At 46.4% G+C, this 26,823-nt stretch overlaps 2 protein-coding genes across 4 annotated transcripts; one reads left to right on the top strand and one right to left on the bottom strand.

Annotated features, from left to right (window-relative positions):
- The first annotated feature begins 457 nt into the window (after positions 1–457).
- On the top strand, positions 458–3,763 carry LOC120704035 (formamidopyrimidine-DNA glycosylase-like). 3 transcript variants are annotated; one of them, XM_039988279.1, is made up of 10 exons: positions 458–811; positions 1,110–1,161; positions 1,248–1,305; positions 2,000–2,068; positions 2,154–2,279; positions 2,376–2,426; positions 2,506–2,583; positions 2,679–2,778; positions 2,953–2,987; positions 3,070–3,763. In XM_039988279.1, exons 1-10 carry the CDS (start codon positions 580–582, stop codon positions 3,466–3,468), a joined length of 1,200 nt encoding a protein of 399 aa, XP_039844213.1. In that variant the 5' UTR covers positions 458–579; the 3' UTR covers positions 3,469–3,763. The 3 variants fall into 3 exon arrangements, 2 of the variants coding, with proteins under 2 accessions (XP_039844213.1, XP_039844214.1); XR_005687366.1 differs by having other exon boundaries at positions 525–811; positions 2,888–2,987; positions 3,070–3,295; XM_039988280.1 differs by having other exon boundaries at positions 526–811; positions 2,936–2,987; positions 3,070–3,295.
- Positions 3,764–4,099: 336 nt separating this feature from the next.
- Positions 4,100–26,562, bottom strand: LOC120704038. The gene is made up of 2 exons (XM_039988282.1): positions 26,434–26,562; positions 4,100–4,667 (listed from the first exon to the last, which is right to left on the bottom strand). The coding sequence occupies exons 1-2, from the start codon at positions 26,471–26,473 to the stop codon at positions 4,390–4,392; spliced, it is 318 nt and encodes a 105-aa protein (XP_039844216.1). The 5' UTR covers positions 26,474–26,562; the 3' UTR covers positions 4,100–4,389.
- Between the last annotated feature and the right edge of the window lie 261 nt (positions 26,563–26,823).

Raw genomic sequence — 26,823 nt, 5'->3', positions numbered from 1 at the left:
TTGAGGTCCTGCTGCAGCCTCGTTCAGACGTCACGTACGCGTCGCCGTCGTCTCTGCAGTGTGACGACGCGAGCACGCTACTCTTCCAGTATGCAGTTGCTTTCAGGCGGAGACGGCGAGACCTCCCCGATACAGATGGAGCCGTGGGCAGTAGTAGAGGCGGAGATGGCGAGACGGCTTTTCCGCCGTCGAATGCGCGTCGCCGTCGGCATCGTCAGCCGGGCCGGCGATGCCAAGTGCCGATCCAATCATGGCGCGACCGCGAGGGATTCCTGCCACCGCCGCCAATGCGACGACGTGTTGGCTGGCTGCGCTAGATGCAGGTAAAAATTCCTTTTTAAAACCATAATGAAAAAATATCTGTTTTTTTTACATAAGAAAAAAAATTATGTTCGTACTAACCAACCAGTGTCAAGCTGTTGGACTTGGCTAACGTGGGCCGCGCTGATCCAAACATGCGGGCTGGCTCACTGGGCCAGGTGGAGAAGGAAGAAGCCTTTCGCGAGTCACGAGCGGGACGGGGGGAGACCGGGGGGAGAGAGAGAGAGGGAGGAGGAGGTTTGTCAGGAGCGCGCGGCGATGCCGGAGCTGCCGGAGGTGGAGGCGGCGCGGCGGGCGCTGCAGGCGCACTGCGTGGGGAGGCGCATCGCGCGCTGCGCCGTGGCGGACGACGCCAAGGTGGTCGTCGCGCCCGCCGGCCGCGCGGCCTTCGAGCGCGCCATGGTCGGCCGGACCATCGTCGCCGCGCGCCGGAAGGGGAAAAACCTCTGGCTGCAGCTCGACGCGCCGCCCTTCCCGTCCTTCCAGTTCGGTCAGTAACTCAGTATGTTTGCGCACTATGTTGGCTTGTCTTTGTTACTACTTACTACTAGCTTCGATTCGGTGCCCATGTCTTTGCTGTCCCAAACCTGTTTTATTATCTTGCTATTCAGAAGTTGTCAGTTAAAATGCCGCCATTCAGTTCGTGCTCCTATGCAATTGTACGAAAGTTGCTATGATTAGTTGTGATTTATGTTTAGTTCTCCTTAGCAATAGCACAGGTTCTGCTTATTTGTGTTTGTCTAATTTTGAGGAAATGAGGGTTTGTAATAGCCTGCTTTGGATTGTAGGGATGGCAGGTGCGATATATATAAAGGGCGTTCCTGTTACAAATTATAAGAGGCGAGTTGTTTTCTCCAGTTCATACTTTGTGATTATGCAAGTTCAGCAATATGTTGTTAGTATTAATTCTTCGCATATGGCTGCAGATCGGTTGTCAATGCTGAAGAGGAGTGGCCCTCCAAATACTCTAAATTCTTTGCTGAGGTAACAAGCCCAAACACAACATATCATCAACCCCATTAGCGTGGCGCTCATGGTTTTATTGGTAACATGTTGTTTTCGCAACTGTGCTTGTATAAACTGATGAAATGTGATATGAAGTAGCAGTTGCCGGGTTTAGATCAAAGTAGAATTCTTGTTCTTGCACACTATTGTTTGTTCATAGAATAACCTTCAATAAGCGAGAAAGTCTTCCAGCAAAATGCATCTTCAGATGAGCCAGTGAGTAATCGTTTACAAAACCCAGACTGTGGTTGTTAATATCCCCATCTAGCTAAGCTGGGCTTTTAGGGCCTTGAGTCCATCTTAGGGCTTGCATTTCCAGAGATAAATTGGTTCGATAAAATAAATGAATAGGCTCGTGGATAAGTAGCAAACTCTAGGATTTGGCACTGGCTAATAGGATCGATAGTTGGGAGACATGGCAGGAAGCTTTTTTCTTTTTCTTTTTTTTATAAAAAAAACAGATTCGATTTTTTATAAGAAAAAAGAAAAACAGATCCGATTGTTGTTTAACCTCAACTTCACCTACGGTGACTATTTTACCGGCTCTTTAGTCCAAACACTGAAAGACAGATTGTAATATTAATCTCAATTAAATTTATTTCTGTACAACTCAAAAGTTTGCGCAGGTGATGTTTTGTTTTGAACTTTGATAACCTTTTTTCTTGATTTACAGCTTGATGATGGCTTGGAGTTTTCCTTCACTGATAAAAGGCGCTTTGCAAGAGTTCGTTTGTTTGAAGATGTGAGTGCCGTCACAGGTTCTTTCTAATTTATCTGGAGTACTTTCTATTTATCATCCAAATTTCTCACCTTGGTAATGCTTGCAGCCTGAAACTGTACCCCCAATTTCCGAGCTAGGTCCAGATGCTCTCTTTGAGCCAATGTCTGTTGACAATTTTTTGGATTCCCTGGGTAGAAAGAAGATCGGAATAAAAGCCCTTTTACTTGATCAGGTGATCAGCATCCAACCAATATTAGCTTGTCTCAACAAAAAGGTTTTACCTGTAATATACACACTTGACTTGTTGCACTTACTATGAAATGAGCAGAGCTTTATATCAGGCATTGGTAATTGGATTGCGGATGAAGTGCTTTACCAGGTTTTAGTCCATTCTGGAACAGTTGGTGTAGCTTGCATAAAATGTAGCGATTAAATTTGATCAGTTTCCTTTTTTTCAGTCAAGGATCCATCCATTACAGATTGCTTCAAATCTATCTAGAGAGGGTTGTGAAGCACTGCACCGAAGTATACAAGAGGTAGGTCTAACTTAGAGATTGCTTCGAGAAACTGAACAACGCTCTACTGACGCAGCCTGCATAATACATAGCTCCTGACCAAGGATTTGCTATAGGTTGTGAAATATGCTGTTGAAGTTGATGCTGACCTTGAGCGCTTTCCAAAGGAATGGTTATTTCATCACCGGTGGGGCAAGAAGCCTGGTACAGTCAATGGTGAGATTTTTTTCCTGAAGTTGGACCATGATTTTACTGGATGGGCTAAATTTGCTGATATCTGTTTTTGCTGATCGTTATAACTAATCATCAAACATGCCAATTCCAGTTCTTCATATGCACTAGTGGATTTTCATTACTTCTGAGGTTTTATCAGGTTTCTGACCCTTTCAGGAAAGAAGATTGAATTCATAACAGCTGGTGGCAGGGTAAGCGATTGTCCTCTTCAGTACTTGACCTTCAGCTATGGCCAGACGCATCTAGCTTCTGACGTCTACTCTCCTTACACAGACAACAGCCTATGTGCCACAATTGCAAAAATTGACTGGAGCCCAATCCAGCAAAATGGTAGCCACTAACCTTGAGCAACTGGCTGAGAACGGTGATGCCAAGGATCCAGAGACTGATGGAGAAGACGCTGATATGTTGAAGCCAAAAAAGCGAGCTACAACCTCCAGGGCTGCCAGGGGACAGCAAAACAAAGATAGCTTAGGTGCCAGTGCCAGAAAAGCAAGGGGAAATGGTGGTTGCAGTAAAAAAACAGGTACCAACGCTGAGGCTGTGGCGCCGAAAATGGCTGTCACCAAGAGCAACGGTGAGCAAGATTTGGACGAACCCAGCAGCAATGCAGTCAATAACTCAGATCAGGTTATTAGAAGATCATCGAGGAAAGTTAAACCCCGTAAGTAGGTAAATCAGAACAATCCTTTAGTTCAACGGAAATTTGCATACTGCATTTTGGTGTATATATGTAGCCAGCAGATTTGTGCTGGATGTATGCCACTCCTCTGAGTGAAATCCCTTGAGACATGGAGGGATCATTCTCGCTCTGGATTTTGGATAATTGCATGCATCCCTGTATGGCTGTATATGTTACCTTGATGGGCGTTGCATATTCTTGGGGAATTTTACACTAGGGCCACGCTTGCCCAAGCATCACCCCTGTGAGTGATGCAGTTCTTTAATGCTATGAGCAATATTGGTATATAATGCATTCATGTTTATGCAGTCCATGGTGCTATGGAAGAGGTAAAAGATTGCCTCTGTTTGGTGGTGTGCACTTCCACATTAGACTTTCGACCTGCAGTATATATGCGATTGTGTGTGCCATTCTTCATTATTGTTATGTTACATTGCTGAATATCTGCCGAACGAAAATTTCTGAAGATAACTCATTTTCTCAAATTTGGATCTGCCTCGAGGATGGTTCCTGAAAGGCTTGTCAGAGTGATCTGGACCGTTGAACCAAGATCCAAAGGTAAGATCCAACAAGCTTTTCTTGACGAAAGCAGGTAAGATTGTGTATAAACATAGAGCCATTCTGTATATCTTGTGGACGGAGAAGCCAATCATGAGCCACCAATTAGCCATGCATGATGCACACTTTTTTTTAGAGTTCTAGGGCTCAGCCCCTGCCTTTCATTAAGACCACAAAGAACAGTGCGTTACAGTTTTTCGATGTTGGCACCAACCAACAACCCGAGTTAAGCACCAGCTTACAGCCAGAAGAGAACGCCCCAACAGGAGTAACACTGAGTTTAAACAAAAAGGGAGTAACGATCTCAGGATAGCTAGAAACACCAGCGAGGAACTGGAGCACTTGTGGGGCAGCTAAGTAGAGATCAAAGCTTGCTCCATCTCATTCAGCTGCAGACTCCACGCCTTCATGCTGAGTGTACCGTCAGACAAAACTTTACCCGCCGGCTCTTGTTGGATCGTCTTCAAGAAGTCCCATTCATTAGTCTCGCCGGGCTTCTTGCCATTTCTCTGATGATTGTAATGTAGCTTTGAAGGTCTTCCAGTAGAAGCGGAGGACACAGAATTTGCCAATTCTGCATCAGCTTTACCACTTTCCAAAGCAGTAGCCTCAAATCTCGCCAAGCTGTATTCTGAAAACAAATATCATTTCTTAATTTCCACAAGCTCCATAATACCGCAGAACTAACTATGTTAATAGCAGCAAATTTCTTATTGCTTAACCACTTAGAGGCCACAGCCGTGAATGATCTCAGATCAGTCCCTAGAGCTTGCGAGATGAGATCCCAAATAGTACCTGCTACTACACACTCAAAGAACAAATGTTGCGAGGTTTCATGCTCATTCCAGAAGAGGCAAGTTTCAGTATCTAGGTTTTGTCTCTTCGCAAGGTTATCTCTGGTAAGTAACTTATTTTTGGACAGCAACCATAAGAATATATGGACCCTTGGTGGAATCTTGAGATTCCAAACGCTAGGAACAAAAACTGGAGTCACACCTCTGAAACTAATGGTTTTGTAAAGAGACTGAGAAGAATAAACTCCATTGGTGGTGAATTGCCAAATTAAAGTATATTAAAGTATCTTCCTCATCAGTAAAACTAATAGTAGAGGCAATTTGGATCACTTCTAACCACATTCTATTCAAATTAGAGTCAACAGTTCTCCTAAAAGTACACTTCAAATCAGTCCCATCCCAAAGATCTGCAATGGTACTGGCTTTCTCATTTATGATCACATAAAGATCCCAGAACTGAACAGCTAAACTAGACACTCCTAGCCAATTATCCTCCCAAAATCTAATTTTGTCTCCTTTGCCTACTTTCCATCTAAAATCTAATTTTGCTCCTCTTGCAACCCACATTAGCCCCTTGAAGAACTGGGAGGCACCTGTGTCCTTACTGAAAAAGATATTAGGCTTTGAAGTCTTATATTTGAAATCAATGATATTTTTCCACAACTTCCCCTCATCTGCATTATATCTCTTAATCCAAGAGCCTAAGAGGCAGATGTTCAAATCTCTAAGGTTAGGGACCCCCAAACCTCCAAAATCCTTTGGCATGCTCATCGTATCCCAATTAACTAGGTGGTATTTATGGTGACCATCAGAATCATTCCAAAGACAATTGGCTAGATGGGTATTTAAAGTTTTGATGGCCCATTTAGGGAATTTAATAAAAGACAATAGATAGACTGGGATGCTGGCTAAACAAGTTTTGATCAGAACTACCCTAGCAGCATGGGAGAGGAGTTTGCCCTTCCAACTAGCCATCTTTCTCAGGATTTTATCAACTAGAGGTTGGATATCCTCTCTTCTCAGCTTGTCAAATGTAACGAACATGGCACCATTTATGCCATTTCGAGTGATTTTTGTGATCGTATGACAACACAATCAATGAGACTAACAAGTTTGTTAAGTGAATCTTTTTAGGTCCCAAAAATGTATAAAAAAGGGTTAGCAAAGCAAAACATGAATAAAGAACTCAAAGAAATGCTGAATTGGACGAGTTATGCAAAAATCAGTAGCACCGGTTCTTCCTATGACCCTGCACCGGACCTTCCGATAAGCATCGGTTTAACCGACGCTCAAAACTTATTCAATTAAGATGGACTTTAGCAGAATCTTGTAGATAATTTCACAAGCTTTCCAAAGAGTATAAGATCATTGAAATCGGAGTTCCGAGTAAAAAGTTATGGTCAAAACACGGAGAAGCTGATTTCTGTGTGGCACCGGTTGAACCGATGCCTATCACCGGTTATTCCGATGCTCAAAATTTGGTCAAATGAGATGGACTTTAGCATAATCTTGTAGAGAATTTCACAAGCTTTCCAAAGAGTACAAGATCATCCAAATCGGAGTTCGGAGTAAAAAGTTATGGTCAAAATACGAAGCACCTTGAAGCTGATTTCTATAAGCACCGGAAATTCCGATGCTACAAAAAAGGGCATCGGTGCAATGCCCGTACTATTGTCCAGAGAGCATGTTTTTGAACCCAGAAAGTTCCTTTAGCACCGGAAGTTCCGATGCTACCACCGGATATTCCTATGGTACCATTTTTCAGCTGCAGAACTCGTCAGAAAAGCCCAACGGCTAGTTCAAACTATTAGTGACCGGAAGAACCGATGCCCAAGCACCGAAAGTTCCGATGCCTACGCAGAAATGCGCCCAACGGCTCTAAACGGCTAGTTCAAGTTGGAGGCCTATATATATGTGTTCCCCCGGCCATTTGAAGCTTGCTGGAGTTGCTGAACATCCCACACACACCCAAGAAAATCTCCAAGCCATCCAAGAGCATAAAGATCAAATCCTTAGGTTTTAGCACTACCTTTGTAAAGTGTGAGTGCTAGATTAGCTCTTGAGTGAGTGAACAAGAAAGGTTGAGATCCTTGTGGCTGGTTCTAGAGTGAACCACACTTGTATTACGGTGCGCCGGCCCCTTGGAGCAATTGGTGGCTCGCCGGCAACTCAACGACCCTCCGGCTTGGTGTGGAGCGGCGTCGACGACATTGTGCAGAGGACGGAGACCCCTCCTTCGTGGGCAATCTCCCTTAGTGAAGATCGGGATCAAGGTGACCGTGATTGTGTTCACGGAAGAGACTTGATTGCCGGGAAGTGATACTCTTCGTGAGTGCTTCAACAACGTGGACGTAGGGGCGCCTTTGTGGCAATCCGAACCACGGGATAAATCCTCGTGTCGAGAGTTCGCTTCCTCTCATCTCTCCATTTAAGCTTCCGCATTTCATATTGCAACTTGTGTGCCTTTACTTTCTTAGTGTAGTATCTTGCTAGGATTGGCTATATGTTACAAAACTCTTCTGGGATGAGAGTTTCACACTAAGGTGAACCGTAGTTGCACATCTAGATAGTTTGATCTAGTTTAAGTTTTATGCAAACTAGTTGGAGCCTAGGTTAAGGTTTTAATAGTGCCTAATTCACCCCCTCCCCCTCTTAGGCTAGAGCACCCGATCGCTTTCAATTGGTATCAGAGCCGGGACTCACTTATCTCACAAAAAAAGCCAATTCCATTGGCAAATTTGTGTTTTCCGGCTCATTAGATCGGTAGGCTTCACCGCCTAGTGAGTTAGCTCTTAGGGGGAAAGGATGGATCCTTTTAGACCCGCTCCACGGTTCGATAGCACGGGCTTCCAATGTTGGAAGGTCTTGATGCAAACCCATCGCCAAGCAACGGGATTAAACGTTTGGAGAGTTGTGAGTGAAGGTGTAAAAAATAATGGTCAACAAGAGAAGCAATATGATGTCGCTGCTAAATGCATAATCTTGTCTTCTCTTAGTGATAATGTGTTCAACCGGGTTTATTCTTGTGAAAATGCTAAAATACTATGGAAGACTATAATTGAGAACCATGAGGGCACGGAGGATGTGGCCAACGAAAGATATCATGTTCTCATTGATAAGCTTAATAGTTTTAAGCAACTTGATGATGAGAATGCCGAATCTATGTACTCACGTTTGAACACTCTTGTGAATGAGATTAATTCCTTAGGTGTGAAGCAAATTGAAGATTTGGAACTCATTCGCAAGATCCTTCACTCACTCCGAAGGCCGGACTATGATGTGGTGACCACAATTCTATATGAGAAAGAGCTCAACACAATAACACCAAATCAAGTCCTCAACAAGGTGATCGCCCATGAGCTACGCAATGACATCAAGGCAAAAGCGCCATCTTCTTCACCAACACATAGCGCACTTGCATGCAAACATCTCAAGATGTTGAAGAATATGGCCATCAAAGGTAGCTCAAGTGATGAGAAAGAAGAAGATGCAAGAAGCTCCTCAAATGATGAAAAAGAGCCAATGAACCCCAACCTCCACAAGCAAGTGAATAAGATGAACAAATGCTTGAAGGAAATCAACTCAATGGGGTATATGGTCTACCTCAAAGATGGGCCTCACCATCAACTTATGAAGGTTGAGAAGAAGTTCAAGAAGAACAAGCAAAAGAAGGAGAAGAAGCCCAAGCATGAATCATATGCCGTATTTGGTGAATGAGTAAGCGGTGGTGAAGAATCAAGTGCAAGTTCAAGTGATGAATCAAACAAGAAATTCACCACCCGCATGGGATCATCATCCAACACTTGCTTCATGGCAAAAGATATGGATAGCGATGTAAGTAATGATGACTCCGACTCTCCTTCAATTGATGAACTTCTTGACATTGTTCATGAGCACCAAAAAGTCATTAAGAAGCAATTAAAAGAAATTAAAAACATTAATGCTCTCAATGATCTAAATGCTTCTCTTGCTACAAATTTTGAAGATTTGATGTGCAAATTTAAATTGCTTAGCAAGGAGCATGAAGAGCTCAAATTAAAATTTGAGAGCATTAATGATACTAATGACTCTTTGGAAATGAAGCAAACTATCCCTTGTGCAATTCCTATCTCTAGGATAGATGCTTCAACTTCTTGCATTGATTTAATTGATGATTCTTGCTCTAACCCTTGCAATGAGAAATGTTATGAGAATGTTGTTATAGAATCATGTGATGATCTCATTGCTAAAGAAAATGATGAGCTCAATCAAGAAGTGGAAAGGCTCATGAAGGACTTGTATAGATTGAAGGGCAAAGGCATAGAGAGAAATGTCCAATCTTCTCAAGATAACCGTGAAGACATGGTGAAGAAACTTGAGAAGGGGTCCACCGTGACTTGCTTAAAGTGCCACAAAGAAGTCCACAAGTCCAACAAGTGTCCTCAACCAAGGATGTAACATCCCGTAATTTTAAGGAATGTTATAATCTTCAAAAATACGAATTTTCAAAAACTTTTTGCGTGAAAGGGATAATGCTATTCTTTCCCCAAATTCTTAGAATTTAAACTATAACTCTAACACAAGGACCTAAATGATAGTGTGTCACATTTGGATTTGGAGTTTATTGCCTCTACTTGTTTCAGATTCGTTTGAATGGTTTTTATTTGAATTGTGTGGTATTTGATTTGAATTAAAACCATTCAAATCAAATACAAAAAGCTAACCAAACTCCCTAACTAAACCGGGCCGAGACCAACCTAACCTAGCCGGCCCAACCCACCTTTCCACCCCGACCAGCCCAAAACCGGCCGCTGCGGTCCGGTCGCGCACGCCCACATGCGCGGACGCCCGCGAGGCCCAGCCAGCCAGTCACGCTCGGCCCGCTACCCCTTCACCCCACGCCCGTTCGCCGCCGTGAGCCACTGACAGGCGGGCCCCGCCTGTCAGCTTTCCCTTCCTCCTCACGCCCGCCGCGCTCCCCTGCTTTTTCCCTCGCGGCGCGTCGCGACAGCGCGCGGAGCGCAACTCCCGCCGGCCAACTGCCCTGCTGACGCCCACGTCTGCCCCCGCGGTCGGCCCGATTCCTTGCCGCGCGCGTTTCCCCCTTTCCCCTCGCGCACGAAAGCCGCTGTGGAGCCCTGATGCCGCAATGCGTCCGCCCGGCGAGCCCGTCACATCCGCGCTGTTCCCCGGCGTTCGGGCCACCCCTACCCCTAGCGTCTCGCCTATAAAACCCCCACGGCCCCGGCACCAAAACCCTAGCCACCCAGGGGATTTCCCCTTCGCCGCCGCCGCCAAGAGAGAGGAAACAGAGGAGTCAAGGAGGAGAGGAAGGGAGAAGAGAAAGGAAGGAGAAGGACCCGTCGCTGGAGCTTCTCCACTTCGGCGACCCGTACCCCTGCAACGACGTTGCAGCTCGGCACTGCCTCGGCCCGCCTGCACCGAATTGCCGCCGCACCGAGCACATGTTCCCCAGACCCGCCAGGTGAGCGCCGCCATTCCGCCTCGCCAAACCCCTGCTCCGGCGTGCCTTGGCCGCCGTTGAGCCGTCGGTAGCGAAGCCCTAGGAAGCCCCCGTTCTCCTTGTTGTGCGCCTGCAGGAGCCCGACGAGCCGCGCCGCCGTTCAACTCGCAACCCGTCGTTCCCCTGTCCTAGAGCCGCCGTGCCTAGCGCGCGGCCACGCCGCGGCTCGGGTAAACCCGATGTCCGCGCACGTGCGCACAGCCACGGCCAGGCCACCAAGGCGATGCCCTTGCTTGCCTTGGGTGGGCCCGTGCCGATCCGCACCGCAGGCGTGCCTTGGTACCACCGCGGGAGCCATTCACCACCGCCCCTATCGCCGCGGAGCTCCGCCGTGGCCTTCCCACGATGGAGCTGCTCGCGTGCACGTTCTTGGCCCAAGGCCAGGCCTTCGCCTGCCTGGTGGCCGAGAACGGGCAGCCACCACTGCCTCGCCAAACTACCATGGCCGCGCCGCCGCCTTGCCGGCGTGCGTGCGCTCGGGACCAGCCCAGACTGCCTCTGATCCCTCCTAGACCACGTGCGTGCATGCCACAGCCAAGGCAGAGCCCTTGCTCGCCGGAAGCACGGATACCGCCGCCGTTGTCGCCTCGGACCGCCACCCCGACGCGCCATTGCCGCGTCGTCACCGCGCCCACGCCGCGTTCGCGGCGTGGCGAGCCTACCCAGCACACGCACGCACACACGCGCTAGAGTTCGCATCGGATCGAGAGGAGGCCGCACGGGATCCCGGAGACGCCGACAAGTGGGACCAAGGTGTCAGCCGCAGCAGGAAGAGAAGAAAAAGGAAAAGGAAGAGAAGAAGAAATGGGCCAGGACCGGCCTAGCAAGCCCAAGAACGAGAAGAACCCAGGAGGACTTTCGGCCCGATGACGCGATCCGTTTTTCTTTTTCTTTTTGCACGGCACTGACACGCGGGTCCCACCTGTCGGTGAGACCCGCTGACTAACCAGTGGGGCCCCCCTGAGACCGGCAACCGCTGACCGTTGACTGGGTCAATGTTGACCTGGTCAACGATGACATCAGCATGGGCCATGCTGACGTCATCATGCCCGACCCCCTGATGACGTCGTGCTGACGTCAGCATGCCACGTGGCACGCCCAGAGGCTGCCACGTGTCACTGACTTTCTTTTATGTTTTCTGAAATCCTTTTATTATTTTTAGAAATGCTTTTAGCCTTAGAAAATTGATAATAAATCAACCGTAACTCCGAAAATTATGAAACCAGTTTCATAATTCTTCTAAAATCATGACCTACGCGCTAGAGTAGGAGTTGCTGTGTTTTGGATCTTCTTTTGGGGAGTTTTGTGTATCTTTGCACTTGGACCCTTATACTTTCCCGTAATTACGATTAGGACCTGATGCCGAGGAGCATATATATGGTATAGTCCTTGCGTGCTGGAAGATGCCTCCACATATACAGGAGTTGGGGATAGGTTACAGCGGGGCGAGCGGACCCTTTCTCCGACCTTAGGGTCGGGAGCTGGGGGTTGTGTGTTGGGCACGACCCTGTGAGCACCTGTGATGGGTGACGAGCACCTGTGGCGGGTGCAAGGCTGTTCCCGTGGGAACATGAGTTGAGGAGTTGAGGTGGCGATACCTGTAATGGGTGCCAATCGCGAACCGTGTTTACGGAACGCAAACTGTGGACGAAGACGCTCACCCTTGCGGGATTAAGGACTTGACTTTGTGGCCCCGGTGATGGAACTATGTCAAACGTGCACACCACTTATCCTTTATGAGGGGGGACCGAGCCCGAGCTAGCTACGCGCGGCACCATTACTGCAGGAGGAGAGTGTTTCAGTGTCAGGGGGAGTGGGCAGGACCCTTTAGCCCCCGATCGCAGGATCCATGGAGATTCCATTCTAGATAGCTTCACAGCCCCGGGCGACCTACTGCGGGAGGACGCGCCCCAGACCGGGAGTAGGATGGTGCCGTAGCCGTTAGTTTCGTTGACTGGTGCCTCGGAGATAGTCGGAGTTGCTTGCCGGCTGGATTCGGGGCGAGTGGGTACAGGTGTACAACCCCTGCAGGGTGAAAACTATATATATAGCCACGTACTCGGTCATTTACAACTCTTGATCTGGCCCCACAAATGTAGTTAGATCCACATATACTTTTCTACCTCCCTCTAGTCCACTTTCCTGCTCGGATAGCAGCTGAGGTGCGGGGAGAGGGAGCTCTCGCACCGAACTTGGGTAGTTGTTGTAGTGGAAGTTAGTTGACCGGGAGTCCGGGTGCCGGAGCTGCCCGTGTCTGAGGGTGAATGGATGACTTGTTATAAATGCTTGCATAGGAAACCATAGCCTTTTCCTTGGCATTGTTTTTACCTTAATGCATCCACATATTGCTTCATGCGGATGGTGACGTGGACCTATCCCATCCTTGGGGATAGATTGGGTAGATGCAGGGTATGACTCGGAGTACGACAACAACGATGACGGTTTGTACGACTGAAGGCGTGCTACACTCAAGGATGCCTGTGGAGAAGAGGATTCCTGAAGGAGGACCAGCATGAAGACCTAGTTACCGTTACGCTTTCTGTTTGCACTTCATTTAGCCCATCGGGCTTGTACTCAGAGATTATTACTATTATCCCGAATGCTGTAATAAGTTAAACCCATGAATGTTCTGTAATTGCTAGTATGACTGTGATTTCTGCCTGAAATGAGTTCTGTATGTGATAGCGACTGATCCAGGGACTATCACGACGATACAGGGAGTCGGGTTGCCCTTTCGGGAACCCGGTTCATTTCAAAGGAAGAAGCTTCCGGATGAGAAGAACAAAAAGAAGCTCACAATCAAGAGTTCTCTCATCTACACCAAGCCCAACCGGAGGAACAAAAGGAATAGCACCTCCTATGTGATCAAAAAGAAGACAAATGTCAAGGTGGTTGCTCACAAGATTGGGAAGAAGGAAAGGAGTTGGAACCACTCCATTTGGGTGCCCAAGGACATCATCACAAATATGAAGGGGCCTCAAATGGTGTGGGTTCCAAAGGAGACTTAAAGCCAAGGACGGCTTCGTGGGATTTGGAGACTTAGCTTACAAGTTGAAGTGAAGTTTCAAGACAAAACAAGATAAGCTCACAACTTGGACATGTGTTGCCCAAGTGGAAGCAAGAGTTCATTTCAAGCATCATGTAACTCCATTATTTTTGCTAGGATGTTTGCATATTGCATCTCCTAGTGTTATATATGGTGGGTTGCTTGTGTAATGATTCTAACTCATGAGCAACCTACATGTTTTGATAAGTGTGTAGAAAACTACACAAGGTTACCCTTCATGGTACATGGATATCATGAGGTATGTATTTCATATGTGTACCATAAACACAAGCTATAGGGTAAACTTCCCAATTATGTCAAAATCAATGTGCATATATTTGCTTGGTGATTCAAACACTAAATGCACACATTTAGGGGGAGTTCATCCTATAGTTGTGATTTTGAGACTAACATGTTTACAAGTTTATCTTTTTTAGTCTCATGATGGAGTTAACACTCTAAGAGAATGTTATTCACGATCAATGTGAACAAACAACTCTATAAGAGTGATTAGATAATTTGTGCTTTCATGAATATTGAGCCATGCTTTATTGAACTTAAATACTCATACATTTGCTTAAACTTGGTGTACCAAGTACTCTTCTTTCAAAGACTTTCAATTGGTTGCAAGTCACTTTCAATTTGGTACATGCAAGGTAAACAAAGAACCCCCAAAGGTATGCAAGGTTCTAAACTCATTCAATTGGTATAATTGTCAATTTCTTATCTTTTTTAGAGCTACCTCCGTGCATGATATGATCTAAGATTTCTTGTTGAAACTTTTAGTTGTACACTTGATTTTCACATTATCATTTTGTGCACATACTTATGGAAAGCATAGCTCATGTCATGCTAGTTTTGTGATTTTGTGATCCACCATAGTGAAATTTTTAATTAGTATCTTCATTGATATCATACAATTGGATCATGAGTCATGGAACTAACTCCCTAGGTTACTAACCTTCTCTTGAGCTATATTGTTTTTTGCAAGACCTTTTTAGGAGCAAGACTTTTTAGGTGATTTGATTCCAAAGGGGGAGAAATGTGGATCAAAGAAAGGTATTTTCTCAAGAAGGAGAAGCATATCCCAAAGAGGGAGAAATGCCTAAGTGGATCAAGTCAACATATGAGAGAAGAGTAGTAACTAGGGGGAGAAAAAAAAGGGGAATCATAGCTTTAGGGGGAGGCTAAACCAACATTGGATGGTGGTAAGCATCCAAGCATGTGTAAATGGTTCAATTTTTCAAATTTTGCAACTTTTATGCTTGCTTTGATTGTGTTGTCATCAATCACAAAAAAGGGGGAGATTGTAACGAACATGTCACCATTTATGCCATTTCGAGTGATTTTGGTGATCGTATGACAACCCAATCAATGTGACTAACAAGTTTGTTAAGTGAATCTTTTTAGGTACCAAAAATGTATAAAAAAGGGTTAGCAAAGCAAAACATGAATAAAGAACTCAAAGAAATACTGAATTGGACGAGTTATGCAAAAATCAGTAGCACCGGTTCTTCCTATGACCCTGCACCGGACCTTCCGACAAGCATCGGTTTAACCTACGCTCAAAACTTATTCAATTAAGATGGAATTTAGCATAATCTTGTAGAGAATTTCACAAGCTTTCCAAATAGTACAAGATCATCGAAATCGGAGTTCCGAGTAAAAAGTTATGGTCAAAACACGGAGAAGCTGATTTCTGTGTGGCACCGGTTGAACCGATGCCTATCACCGGTTATTCCGATGCTTAAAATTTGTCAAATGAGATGGACTTTAGCATAATCTTGTAGAGAATTTCACAAGCTTTCCAAAGAGTACAAGATCATCCAAATCGGAGTTCGGAGTAAAAAGTTATGGCCAAAATACGAAGCACCTTGAAGCTGATTTCTATAAGCACCGGAAATTCCGATGCTACAAAAAAGGGCATCGGTGCAATGCCCGTACTATTGTCCAGAGAGCATGTTTTTGAACCCATAAAGTTCCTTTAGCACCGGAAGTTCCGATGCTACCACCGGATATTCCTATGGTACCATTTTTCAGCTGCAGAACTCGTCAGAAAGGCCCAACGGCTAGTTCAAACTATTAGTGACCGGAAGAACCGATGCCCAAGCATCGGAAGTTCCTATGCCTACGCAGAAATGTGCCCAACGGCTCTAAATGGCTAGTTCAAGTTGGAGGCCTATATATATGTGTTCCCCCGGCCATTTGAAGCTTGCTGGAGTTGCTGAACATCCCACACACACCCAAGAAAATCTCCAAGCCATCCAAGAGCATAAAGATCAAATTCTTAGGTTTTAGCACTACCTTTGTAAAGTGTGAGTTGTAGATTAGCTCTTGAGTGAGTGAACAAGAAAGGTTGAGATCCCTGTGGCTGGTTCTAGAGTGAACCACACTTGTATTACGGTGCGCCGGCCCCTTGGAGCAATTGGTGGCTTGCCGGCAATTCAACGACCCTCCGGCTTGGTGTGGAGCGGCGTCAACGACATTGTGCAGGGGACGGAGTGTAACATCCCAAAAATTTAACAAAAATAAATCACGCGCTAATCCTTGTTTTGTCGTTGAGCTCGACCCCTTCTTGTTTCTTCTTCCGCCTGACTTCCCGATATCCCGAGGAATCGAGCCGGCACCTAAATCTTCCGCTGTCCCATCCCTGTTTGGCCCTCGGCCTGCGCGTCGCACGCGGCCGACTCACGCGTGGCCGACCGCGGCCGCGATCAGCGCCGACGCGCTCGCCCCCCTCTTTTTCCCTTCTCTTTCCCTTCCTTTTTCTTTTTCTTTTCCTTTTTCTCAATTTCTTTCTCTTTTCTTTTCTTTTCTCTCTCCTTCCCTCTCCTCTCTTCCTCCTCGCGTGCTCGGCTCCCTTTCCCTCTCTCCTCCCCGAAGCACGCCGAGCTCGGCTCCTTTTACCCGAGCGCACACCAGGCCCGGCCCCCCGACCCTACTCTCCCGCGCCATCAGCACCGCTCGCCCTGCGCCCGTGCCCCGCCGCTCACGGCCCGCTCTGCTCCGCACGCTCGCCTGCCCCGCGAACGCGCACGAGCGCGCCCAGCCGGCCTGCCCTGCCCCGCTCCCCCCTCGTGCGCGCCCACGCTAGGCCCCAGCTCGCTTCGCGCGCACGCCACGGCCGTCTGGCCACACTCGCGCGCCCCGGCCACGCCACGCCCTGCCCCCCCCTGCGCGCGCACGCCGCTGCCCCGGCGCACAGCGCCGGCGACCCTAGTGCAGTGCCGCCTGCGGTGGTCGCCGCCTCTTGTCACCTCGCCCCCCCACTGGCGCCATTGACGAAGCACAGCGCCGCTCGTCGAGCCGTCGCTTCACCAGCTAGCCGTGCGTTGACGCCCGCACAGAACCAAGTCTGTCCCACCGCCATTAACCCGGTCGCCGGCCTCCGCAGCGTCCCGGCGAACCCCAACCGCCTTAGCTCGCCTATAAATGGGCGCCTAGCATCACCCCCTTCGCCTCCGAGCTCCGCACCCCGCCCCGACCTCACTGACCCCCTCACGGCCCCCTCTCCCTTGCTGCAGCGTCGCCCCGCCGGACCCCGGTGGCCGCCGCCGCCCGCCCCCGAAGACCCGCCTCCTCGCTCCAACCCAAGGCGAGCCAGGTGGGGGAATCGAGCCGCCCCACCTCCCTGCTCCTTTTTCCCCTACCCCGGGCCGCCGCCGAGGCGCAGGACGCCCGAATCGGCCGCCGCCGGCGCCGCTCGGCCCCTCCCCTGTTCTCCCGTGGAGAGGGGAGGAAGAAGGGGCACATTTGCCCCTAGGCCCTTCCCTTCCCTCCTAATTGTTTAAGAGCCCATCTACCTTTTGGCATTTTTGCAAATAAACCCCTTTTTGTGTTATATTTCCAAAACAAACCCCCACCATATAAACTTAATTACAAATAACACCCTGACCCTTTTTAATTAACCCAAGAAACTTCTAAAATATAAACCAAGCCCCTGCCTACTTAATCTTAATTACAATTAGGTCCCTGGACCCCTGTTTAGGGCCTAAACGCTCCCCTGACCTATCATTTTATGTGCCTAACGACCCCAGCTTAACCTAAAATTTTACCCCGCCTCTCCTAACTCAGTTCTGGCCATACTATTCAGAAACCGCCCAAAAATAATACTCTATGCTCTATATTTCATGTGTTCCCGTTTCGAGCTCGACGACAAATCCTTGTTCTGATTGTGTGTTTGTTTGTGTGCGCTGTAGACCACGGAGTGAACGAAGGAGAACCCGTTGACGAGCGGTACTGTGAGCAGGTGAACGAGGACCCGATCCGCGACCCCGAGCCCGAAGGACAGGACTTCCCCGAAGGCTTTGAAGACGGCAAGTTCAATCCCATCCCTTGATGCATGATTCTGTCCTAGTTTTTATAAATACAACCCAATGGCCTATTTTATAAATTGCATATGTTTTGCTTGCATGAAAACACGGTTGGATAGCCACCCCTTGATTTGTGATGACCATTCCTTGACCACCTCGATTAATGTCTGATTTTGTTTGGACGTTAATCGATATTAGAACGCTCAGGACTTTACTCATAATATGCTTTATTTTATAAAGAAAATGTGTGCGTATGGGAAGGGATAAAATGTGGATTTTCGAAAGATGAGTATGGGCGAGATGGACGGCATTCCCGTGTGCATTGCCGATTGGTGTGCTTATGCCTGTGTGGCAGGGCAATGAAGGGAGATATCCATCTTGTCGCATGTAAGGACCGAGTTGGTGTGTCATCTCACCTAACTCCACTATCGTGCAAACCACTCGACCGTTGTATGGGCAACGGCGTAGCATAAATCCCACTAGTTGGTGTGATAGCCATCAGGAGAGCTGAGAGCAACGGGTGACTAAGGATAAGGGATAAGCCCAGAGCGACTTATGCCCGGTTATACCCGAGTGAACGGTCAATGACCCCTTGGTGCAACCCGTGATGGCTAGTCAGGCTTAGCTATGGTGGGTAATGGCTATGTTGGGATCTACACCGGCACGACGGTGTTCGAGTTGTGGTATCCTACTTGTGGGTAAAGTTGCACACCTCTGCAGAGTTAAGAATCTATTCGAATAGTCCGTGCCCACGGTATTGGGCGAGTTATGGTGTGGTCACATAACTAGTGTTTCTTTGGGATGGGCTAGTGTGAGTTGTTTTGGAAACGTGTCCGGCAGTTGTGCCGTGTGCTACGACGGACGGGGAGTCCGGTAGCAGTTTCAAAATCTGAACTCTGTGTTACTGTAAAAGCTGACTTCAAAAAGGTTTTTCTTTAAAATAAACCCCTACATAAAATATCGTTTTTCTGCAGATTAAACCGTAACCTATCCCTTGATTTACCTATGCATATTATTCTGTTATAACCCCCTCCGTGGGTGTGGTTGGACTTGCTGAGTACGTTTGTACTCACCCCACTCTTACTTTTTACAGAAGAAGACCCAGACTTCGTGCCAGACGACGCCGAGTAGGGTTATCGTTCTACACCCAACCTTGCCTGTGGTACCGGCCCTGTCGAGATGCCTCCGCTGTCGCAGTACTCTGAGCCTGAGTTAGATCCCGTATTGGTAGCACTCTGGTGTATTGTCGTAGCTTGGTTAATCCTTGTTATCATCTGTATCGAGTGTCCGCCAAGGTTTGTAAGGTTTTGAACCATCTGATGTAATAAATGTGGCATCAGCCTCCTGGGACTGATGTTTTGTATCACATTTAAGTCTTCTCTTATGAGGGGACGCTTCACGGAGACCCCTCCTTCGTGGGCAATCTCCCTTAGTGAAGATCGGGATCAAGGTGACCGTGATTGTGTTCACGGAAGAGACTTGATTGCCGGGAAGCGATACTCTTCGTGAGTGCTTCAACAACGTGGACGTAGGGGCGTCTTTGTGGTAATCCGAACCACGGGATAAATCCTCGTGTCGAGAGTTCGCTTCCTCTCAACTCTCCATTTAAGCTTCCGCATTTCATATTGCAACTTGTGTGCCTTTACTTTCTTAGTGTAGTATCTTGCTAGTATTGGCTATAGGTTACAAAACTCTTTTGGGATGAGAGTTTCACACTAAGGTGAACCGTAGTTGCACATCTAGATAGCTTGATCTAGTTTAAGTTTTGTGCAAACTAGTTAGAGCCATAGGTTAAGGTTTTAATAGTGCCTAATTCACCCCCTCCCCCTCTTAGGCTAGAGCACCCGATCGCTTTCATCAAAGTGTAAAGGAATACCTAGATACTTAATAGGAAAGGAACCTACTGGACAATGAAAGATGTGAGCTATTCTATGGGTTTCATCCTCCTCCAGGTTCAGAGGAATCAGCTCACTTTTGTGATAATTGATTCTCATGCCAGAAATTTTCTCAAACCAAACTAGTGTACACTTCAAATTCCTAAGGCTTTGTTCATCATTGGTGGAGAAAAGGATTGTATCATCTGCATACTGCAGAGATACAACTCCTTTCCCATCAAGATCAGATAAAAGTCCTTTAATCAAACCTTGATTAGAGGCTTTGATCAACATCCTGGTTAGAACATCTCCTACTAAATTAAAGAGAAGGGGTGATAGAGGATCCCCTGCCTAAGCCCCTTACCAGGTTTGAAGTAGGAGCTTTCCTCCCCATTAAGATTTACACCTATGGATCCCTTCTTGATCATGGCACTAATTCAACCAATCCATTTTTCGCTAAAACCTCTAGTTTTCAGGATTTCAAAGAGAAAATCCCAGTTAACTCTATCATATGCTTTCTCATAGTCAAGTTTAAGGACCACTCCAGGCTGACCACTTTTATGGATACTATGGACAACCTCATGAGCAACTACTACACTCTCCAAAATATATCTCCCCTTGATAAAAGCACTTTGATTAGTGGCCACTAATCTATTTGAAATCAGACCTAGTCTATTAGTTAGGACCTTAGAGAAGATCTTAAAGCTACAATTAATCAAGCTTATAGGTCTGAAGTTCTTCATATCCCTAGCATCTGTGACTTTAGGTATAAGAGTAATCATAGCAAAGTTTAGCCTAAAAAGGTCCAGATCACTTTTATGAAAATCATCAAAAAGCTTAACTAAATCCTTCTTAATGACATCCCAGAATTCCTGGTAGAACAGGAAAGATAAACCATCTGGGCCAGGTGCACCTTCAGCATAACTACCAAAAACGGCCTCCTTTATCTCTTCCTCAGAGAAAGGGGCTGTTAACATCTCATTCTCTAAACTGGTAACTAACTCCTCATTCCAGAAGTTATTTTGAAGGGTTAGATTATCTCTAGGCTCTTCTGCAAAAAGGTTCTTGTAAAACTCAAGGGCTATTCTACTCATCCCCTGCTGATCCTCCACTAAGCCATTGGGGCCCATCAGATGATCAATAGTTTTCTCTCTAGCTCTCTAATTGGCTATGGCTTGGAAGTAAGCTGTGTTTCTATTACCTTCTAGGACGTTCCTATCTCTAGACCTTTGCCTAGCCTTTATTTCTTCTAGACCCCAAATTTTATCTAGCTCATCTGCAACCTCTTTAAGTCTAGCTAAACCATGCTGAGACAGCAACCCCTGCTCAGCTTTATTATCTAAACTATTATATTCAGTAGCTAGCTCAGTCTTTTGCTTATTTAAAGCAGCCATCTCATTGGAAGCCCATCCTCTGACTAATCTTCTAAGTGTTCTGACTTTAAACTGCCAAGCATCTATACTCTTAGAGTCAGGGCAAGGGGTATTCCAGGCTTTCACTACCACCTCTCTAAAAGAATCTCTTTTCAGCCACCATTTTTCAAATCTAAATTTCTTCTTCCCAAAGAAAAGATGAAAGCATCTAGGCCCTCAAGGTATGTTTTGGTGATTAATGACAACCATTATTGTGACTAATGAGTTTGTGCAGCTTAATGAAATCTTATCCATCATTGGATCATATGTTAAAGAGGCCCCTAAATTTCATTATTCAAAAAGGCGATCTCGGTATTCAACTCAAGTACATAACAAGACTAAGGATCTTTCTAGTCCTAAGTGTCGCAAGATTGAGAAGGACACTTAGATTAGTATAGGTTTTATAGTTTTGTAGAGGTCGCACTATTAAGAGGGGTTAAGGCCAAGTAACTTGATCATAGACATGGTCAATCAAAAAATGGATGCACACATTGGTCACTCAGGTTCTTGGGAGCTCAAACAAGTGCTACTCAACTCATATCTCAAGCAAAGATGGATTTCATTCAAGACTCAAATCAAAACAGACAAAATCAGGAAAAAGTCTTATCACCGGTTTAACGGACGCCTTCAAGTTTCTATACGTCGGTTAAACGCTGTCGCTGAAGCATGGACACTGAGTACACCGGTTAAACCAACGATATTTGAAATTAACGTCGGTGCAGTTATCCAGAACATTGGTTTTCCAGGGGTTTCTGAGCTTATACTCACCGGTTAAACCGACGATGAATTTGAGCTAACGTCGGTGTAGTTGTCCAGAGAGTTGATTTTTCAGTGAATCATGGGACAGCTACATTCACCGGTTAAACCGATGATACGTCGGTTAAATTGCCAGAGCAGTAATGGCTAATTTTTCAAAAGGGCAGTTTACATTCATCGGTTAAACCGACGATGACTTTTGGAGGGCCGTCGGATTAACTAGCGTTGCGTACTTTTCTGGCAGCTTTTCTCCAACGGCTCTATCCACGTGAGCTGCCTATATATACCCCTCCAATGGGTCATTTTATACTCTCTTGACATCAGGCAATACTCATACACTCGTTCTTTTGTTGAGAGTCACCTTGAGCTTCACATTCCACTCATTTGATCATTCAACCATCCAAGAAGCAAAGCTAAGGACTTGAGTAGGGAGAAGCTTGTGTGCATCCGTCCTTGGTGATCGGTTCTTGCTCAAGTGAAGGCCCTAGCTTGTTACTCTTGGTGATTGGCATCACCTAGACGATCTTGGTGATTGAGGTGCTTCTTGCGGAGCTTGCCAAGTTAATTGTAGGAGCCCGAAGAAGATTATACGTGGCTTGAGCTCCACCACGCCGGGATGGTGAACGGAGACTCTTAGTGAGCACCCTTGTCTTGGTGACTTGGGAGGTTACAAGACTCTTAGTGAGTGTCACAACGTGGATTAGGGGTGTGTGCCAACACATCGACACCACGGAAAAAAATCCGGTCGTCTCTTGCCAACTCTTTACATTCAAGCAGTTACTTTCATGCAATTTATTCATGTCCTTGACCCTAGAGATCATAACTTAGCTCTACCTTGCTTAGCTTTATATCTTTTTGTATCTTTTATAGCTTGTGTAGGTTGCTTAGTTAGCCGGTTGGTGAATTGAGCCTTACTAGTGATGAGGACATGACCAATAAGCATATGACCAAGGCCCAAGCGAAGATAGAGTTCAAAGCCCAATCCACATTGAAGTCCGATTTATTCGCGAGTCCGGTTCGGACTGCAAGAGCAGGCCTCACGAAAACGGACGCCCAGGCCACATACGGGCTCCGTTTTGGGCGTTCTATATATCGTTGGAAAGCTAAGGAGATAAGTTTTCCAACCCAACTGATCCCATATCAAAATACGCTCGGAGTTGATGGGAATCGTCAAAACAAAAAGACAACCAGAATCTGCCTGGATGCAGCGACGCCAGTTTTTGGGCCCGAAGACCTTGTACTCCCTAGGGTTGCCCGGCCACCCCCTTGGCCGCCCCCTAGCCTCTCTCTTCTATATACACAGCAGCCGCCATTAGGTTACTTGGGTTTTGCTTAGATTATTCTGTCGAGAACAGTTTCGCCGCCGTGTCGGTTTGTGAGACCCCAACTTGAGATTAATCTTTCATCTGCAGAATCACTTCAATTGAGCTGCGTTCTTTCGAGTTCTTGCTTGTGTTCTTCGTTGCACTTGCAGGGATTAGCCTTCTTAGCGAGGTCAACCGGGTTGTGACACGGTTGATAACCAGAGGAGTTGTGGTGCTAAGATTGCTGGATTCGGGTCTTAGGATCTGAAGCCGGATCGGTGTGTCTCGCTCCGCCTACAACGAGAGTTATCCAGAATCTGACGGAAGATCGGGAACCCACGTCCCCATTATTTGGTATTCAGAGACTCAGGTTTACTGTCAGGTTTCACATCTATCTTTAGTTTCATCAATTTTGCCATTGTCCCACAGTCCACCAAAAAGCCCTAGAAAATTTTGTGTTCGTGCTATTTTCCCATCCCATTAGCCCTTTTAAGCCATTGCATATTTTGATATCGGAGTCCACATCTTTGAGTTTGTGTCCATAGTCTACCTTGCCGATCCTCCTCGGATTGCGTGGATACGTGAACAAGGAATTGAATTCTCTTGGGCTCGTATCGATTCCCGTCGGAATCCCCTCTCTGGATCGTGCTCTAATTGGAGTACGGGTCGGAGAACTTCTATCTGCTACGTGGATTGAATCTACTACTTGCAAGTATCTGACGTGATCCACCTTTGTAGTCATTTCCGTGAGGTATACTTTTATCAAGATTTAATTATTGGTTTGAAGCCGAAGTGCTGTTACTCTGTCCGCTGCATTTTGCTATTGAGTTTTGGCATCGAGATTAATTTGTCAACTCCGTGACCTGCTGTCTGCCACTACCGTTGGTGGGATTTTTGTCTCGGATATTACCTGCAGCTGCTAGAGGTCGCTTGTTCATTGGCAAATATAAGCATTATATCTGAATATTGAATCAGCCTCACTAAAAATTCAGAGAAAGTATTTTCTTATTCTCTTGTACCGTGAAAGATTGGGATAAATTTTCGGGCATCGTAGGCATGTCTTTATCAACTAGTATTGCATAGGTTAAGGTTGTTTTATTTTATTTTAGAAATTTGAAAAAGGCCCAATTCACCCCCCTCTTGGTCTACCGATCCTTACAAAAGATTATCTCCAGAATCAACTAGTAGGGGATTATGGTCACTGGGGGTCTCTCTAGGGCTTTCACTCTGGCCAGAGGAAAGGCAGCCTCCCAATCAGTGGTGACGAAAATTCTATCAATCTTAGCCAGGATAGGGTTGACTTGGTTATTGGTCCAGGTAAATAACTTATTTGAGGGGTTCAGTTCTACTAGGCCCCATTTACTCACCCAATCATTGAAGGCATCAGCCCATTTATGATTAAACACTCCATTACTTTTGTCAGAGCTAAACCTTACTAAGTTGAAGTCGCCTCCCAACATAGTAGGGCCAGCCCAGGTAGACATAATGCTATGAAGCTCATCTATGAATTCTTGTTTCCCCTCCTCATAAGGGGAACCATAAATGACAACTAGTTTCCAGCTAAAACCAGTTTTCTTATCCAAGATCATGGCACTAAGGGAGAACTTCAGGATACTACTGATAGTAAGGATAAAAAGGTCAGAATTCACCCCCAACAGGATACCCCCAGTTGAACCTCTAGCAGGTTGGTGGCACCAGCTAAATGGGGTATTTCCAGTGAGAGATTTAAGAAAACCAGGAGTGAAGCTTTCTTTTTTGTTTTAACAACTCCCACAAAATCTACATGATTCTTTCTAATACTGTCAACTAAAGCAGAAACTCTACCTAATTTTCCCAAACCTCTAATCATGTATAGCTTATCATCCATTTCCTGGTTCAAAGTCAAGGGTTTTTATCTCCAGTGGATGTTCACCTTGCCTTCTTCTTGTCCATTATCCCCCTCATCTCCATCCTTAGGATCACCATCAGGGTCCTCATCAGGTCCATCAATTTTCTCTTTCAGTTTGTCTAGATCTTCCACCTTGAAGTTGATCATGTATAGCTTATCATCCATTTCCATTATCCTCTTTTCAGGTATCTTGCTAGGGTCCTTGCAATTGATCTTTACTCTGATAACAGTAAAGAAAGTGGAGAAAAGGATCTGCCAGTCCACCTCTAAGATCTTTCCCAAATTAGAGGCAATCTCCTTGATTGTGGTCCAATCACTCCATTTAGGGGGAACACCTCTTATCTGGATTTAGGTTTCTATCAGCTGACCCACAGGCTCAATATCACCATTCTAGACTTTGAGAGAAGCCATGACAGTATTGCTCTTCAGGTAGAAGTAGTTTGCTTCTCACAATACTTTACTCTCTACTCTAATGTGGGGTGGAAACTTCACTAGGAATCTGTACTCATCCATTTTCATTAACTTCCAGGCCTATTCTTTATCAACTTGCTGCTTCAAGGTTTTAATAATTTCCTCCTAACTCAGATTGCCCTCCTCAATCGTGAAGACACCATAATTTTCAAAACCAGCCCAATGCTTGAACCTCCCTTCTCTGGTTACCACATCAATGTGATGGAAACCCAACCCCCTATTTGCACTGCCATAGTATTGGGCAGCCAGCTGAGGTTTTTTCCATTCTTTACAGCCTTCAGCAACGTGGTCCTTGCAATAGCACATAAAACAGACTTTGGGTTTGGTACAACCAGTGCTGAAATGTCCAGTCTCCCCACAATTGAAGAAAATTACCTGAGGAAACTTCTCTGTCACAACCGAGCCACTATCAACACTATGATTTCGAGTATTCTCTTCATCTCTCCTCCTATTGCCACTGTCAGACCCAGTCCCAAGAGTTTTTGGAGGGGTAGCAGGATTACCTTTCTGAAACTGTTGATGCTGTTGTCCTTGCCTCCCTCTTCCTCCTGCATTCTGCCCACACGGCCTGTAGTTTGACTGCAATGGAGGGGGATGGTTGTATTGTGGTGGGGGGTGGGATGGGAGTGGTGGATTCGAGGGGTTTGGGAAGAAGCCATATGGTGGTGGTGGTGGTTGGTACAATGGCGGCGGCGGCGGGTAGGGGTGTGGTGGTGGTGGGTACTAGTATCCTCCATGCCACTCATCCCAATTTCTCTCAGGGCTCCTTGGCCTCCTCCCCCAACGCCCCCGACTAGCCATGGATTGCATAGCCTGGGCAAAGCTCTTCTTCTCACCTTTCCCCCAAATCTTCTCAGCAAAGTTCAATCGCTTCGGAGATTTGTCCCACACATCACCATCACCCACCGGAAAGCACTCCTTTGGGGTGAAGGAGTTGCTCACCCACTTCGATTTCTCGATCCACACCAAGTTATCGCGGCTTCGCTCACCACCGCCTCTAACCCTAGGCGAGCAAGGGGATGAATCGGGGACTAACCAGAGCTGGCCGAAAAATTCCATGATTGCCCCTTCTTCATCGTCCTGGATCAGGACGATCCACGATCCACCTTCACTCCACCCCGCTAGACCTTTCCAGGTGTCGTGGAGCCAGCGCGCTATGACAGAACCGCCAAGTTAAACGGCTTAATTAAGCGTAATGGCCATCATTTGAACGCATCAGGCGCATTAGCTTAATTAAGTGTAACCTGACAGCCTGTTTCCAACCCACAAGCCGATCGAAACACACCAGAAGTCTCGCGCGACGGCGAGCGCAGACGGTACCAGCATGATACAATTTTACAAAATAGTAAACAATATTAAGGTATTTACAAAATGACTTTTACAAATTAAAGTTCATATAATAGATAACAGCAGTGGTAGAGAGAGT

This window comes from Panicum virgatum, chromosome 4K, assembly GCF_016808335.1.
Source record: "Panicum virgatum strain AP13 chromosome 4K, P.virgatum_v5, whole genome shotgun sequence".
In the NCBI taxonomy this organism is placed as follows: domain Eukaryota; kingdom Viridiplantae; phylum Streptophyta; class Magnoliopsida; order Poales; family Poaceae; genus Panicum; species Panicum virgatum.
Note: the sequence above shows the minus strand (reverse complement) of the source record. Positions and strands in the feature narration are given on the sequence as shown.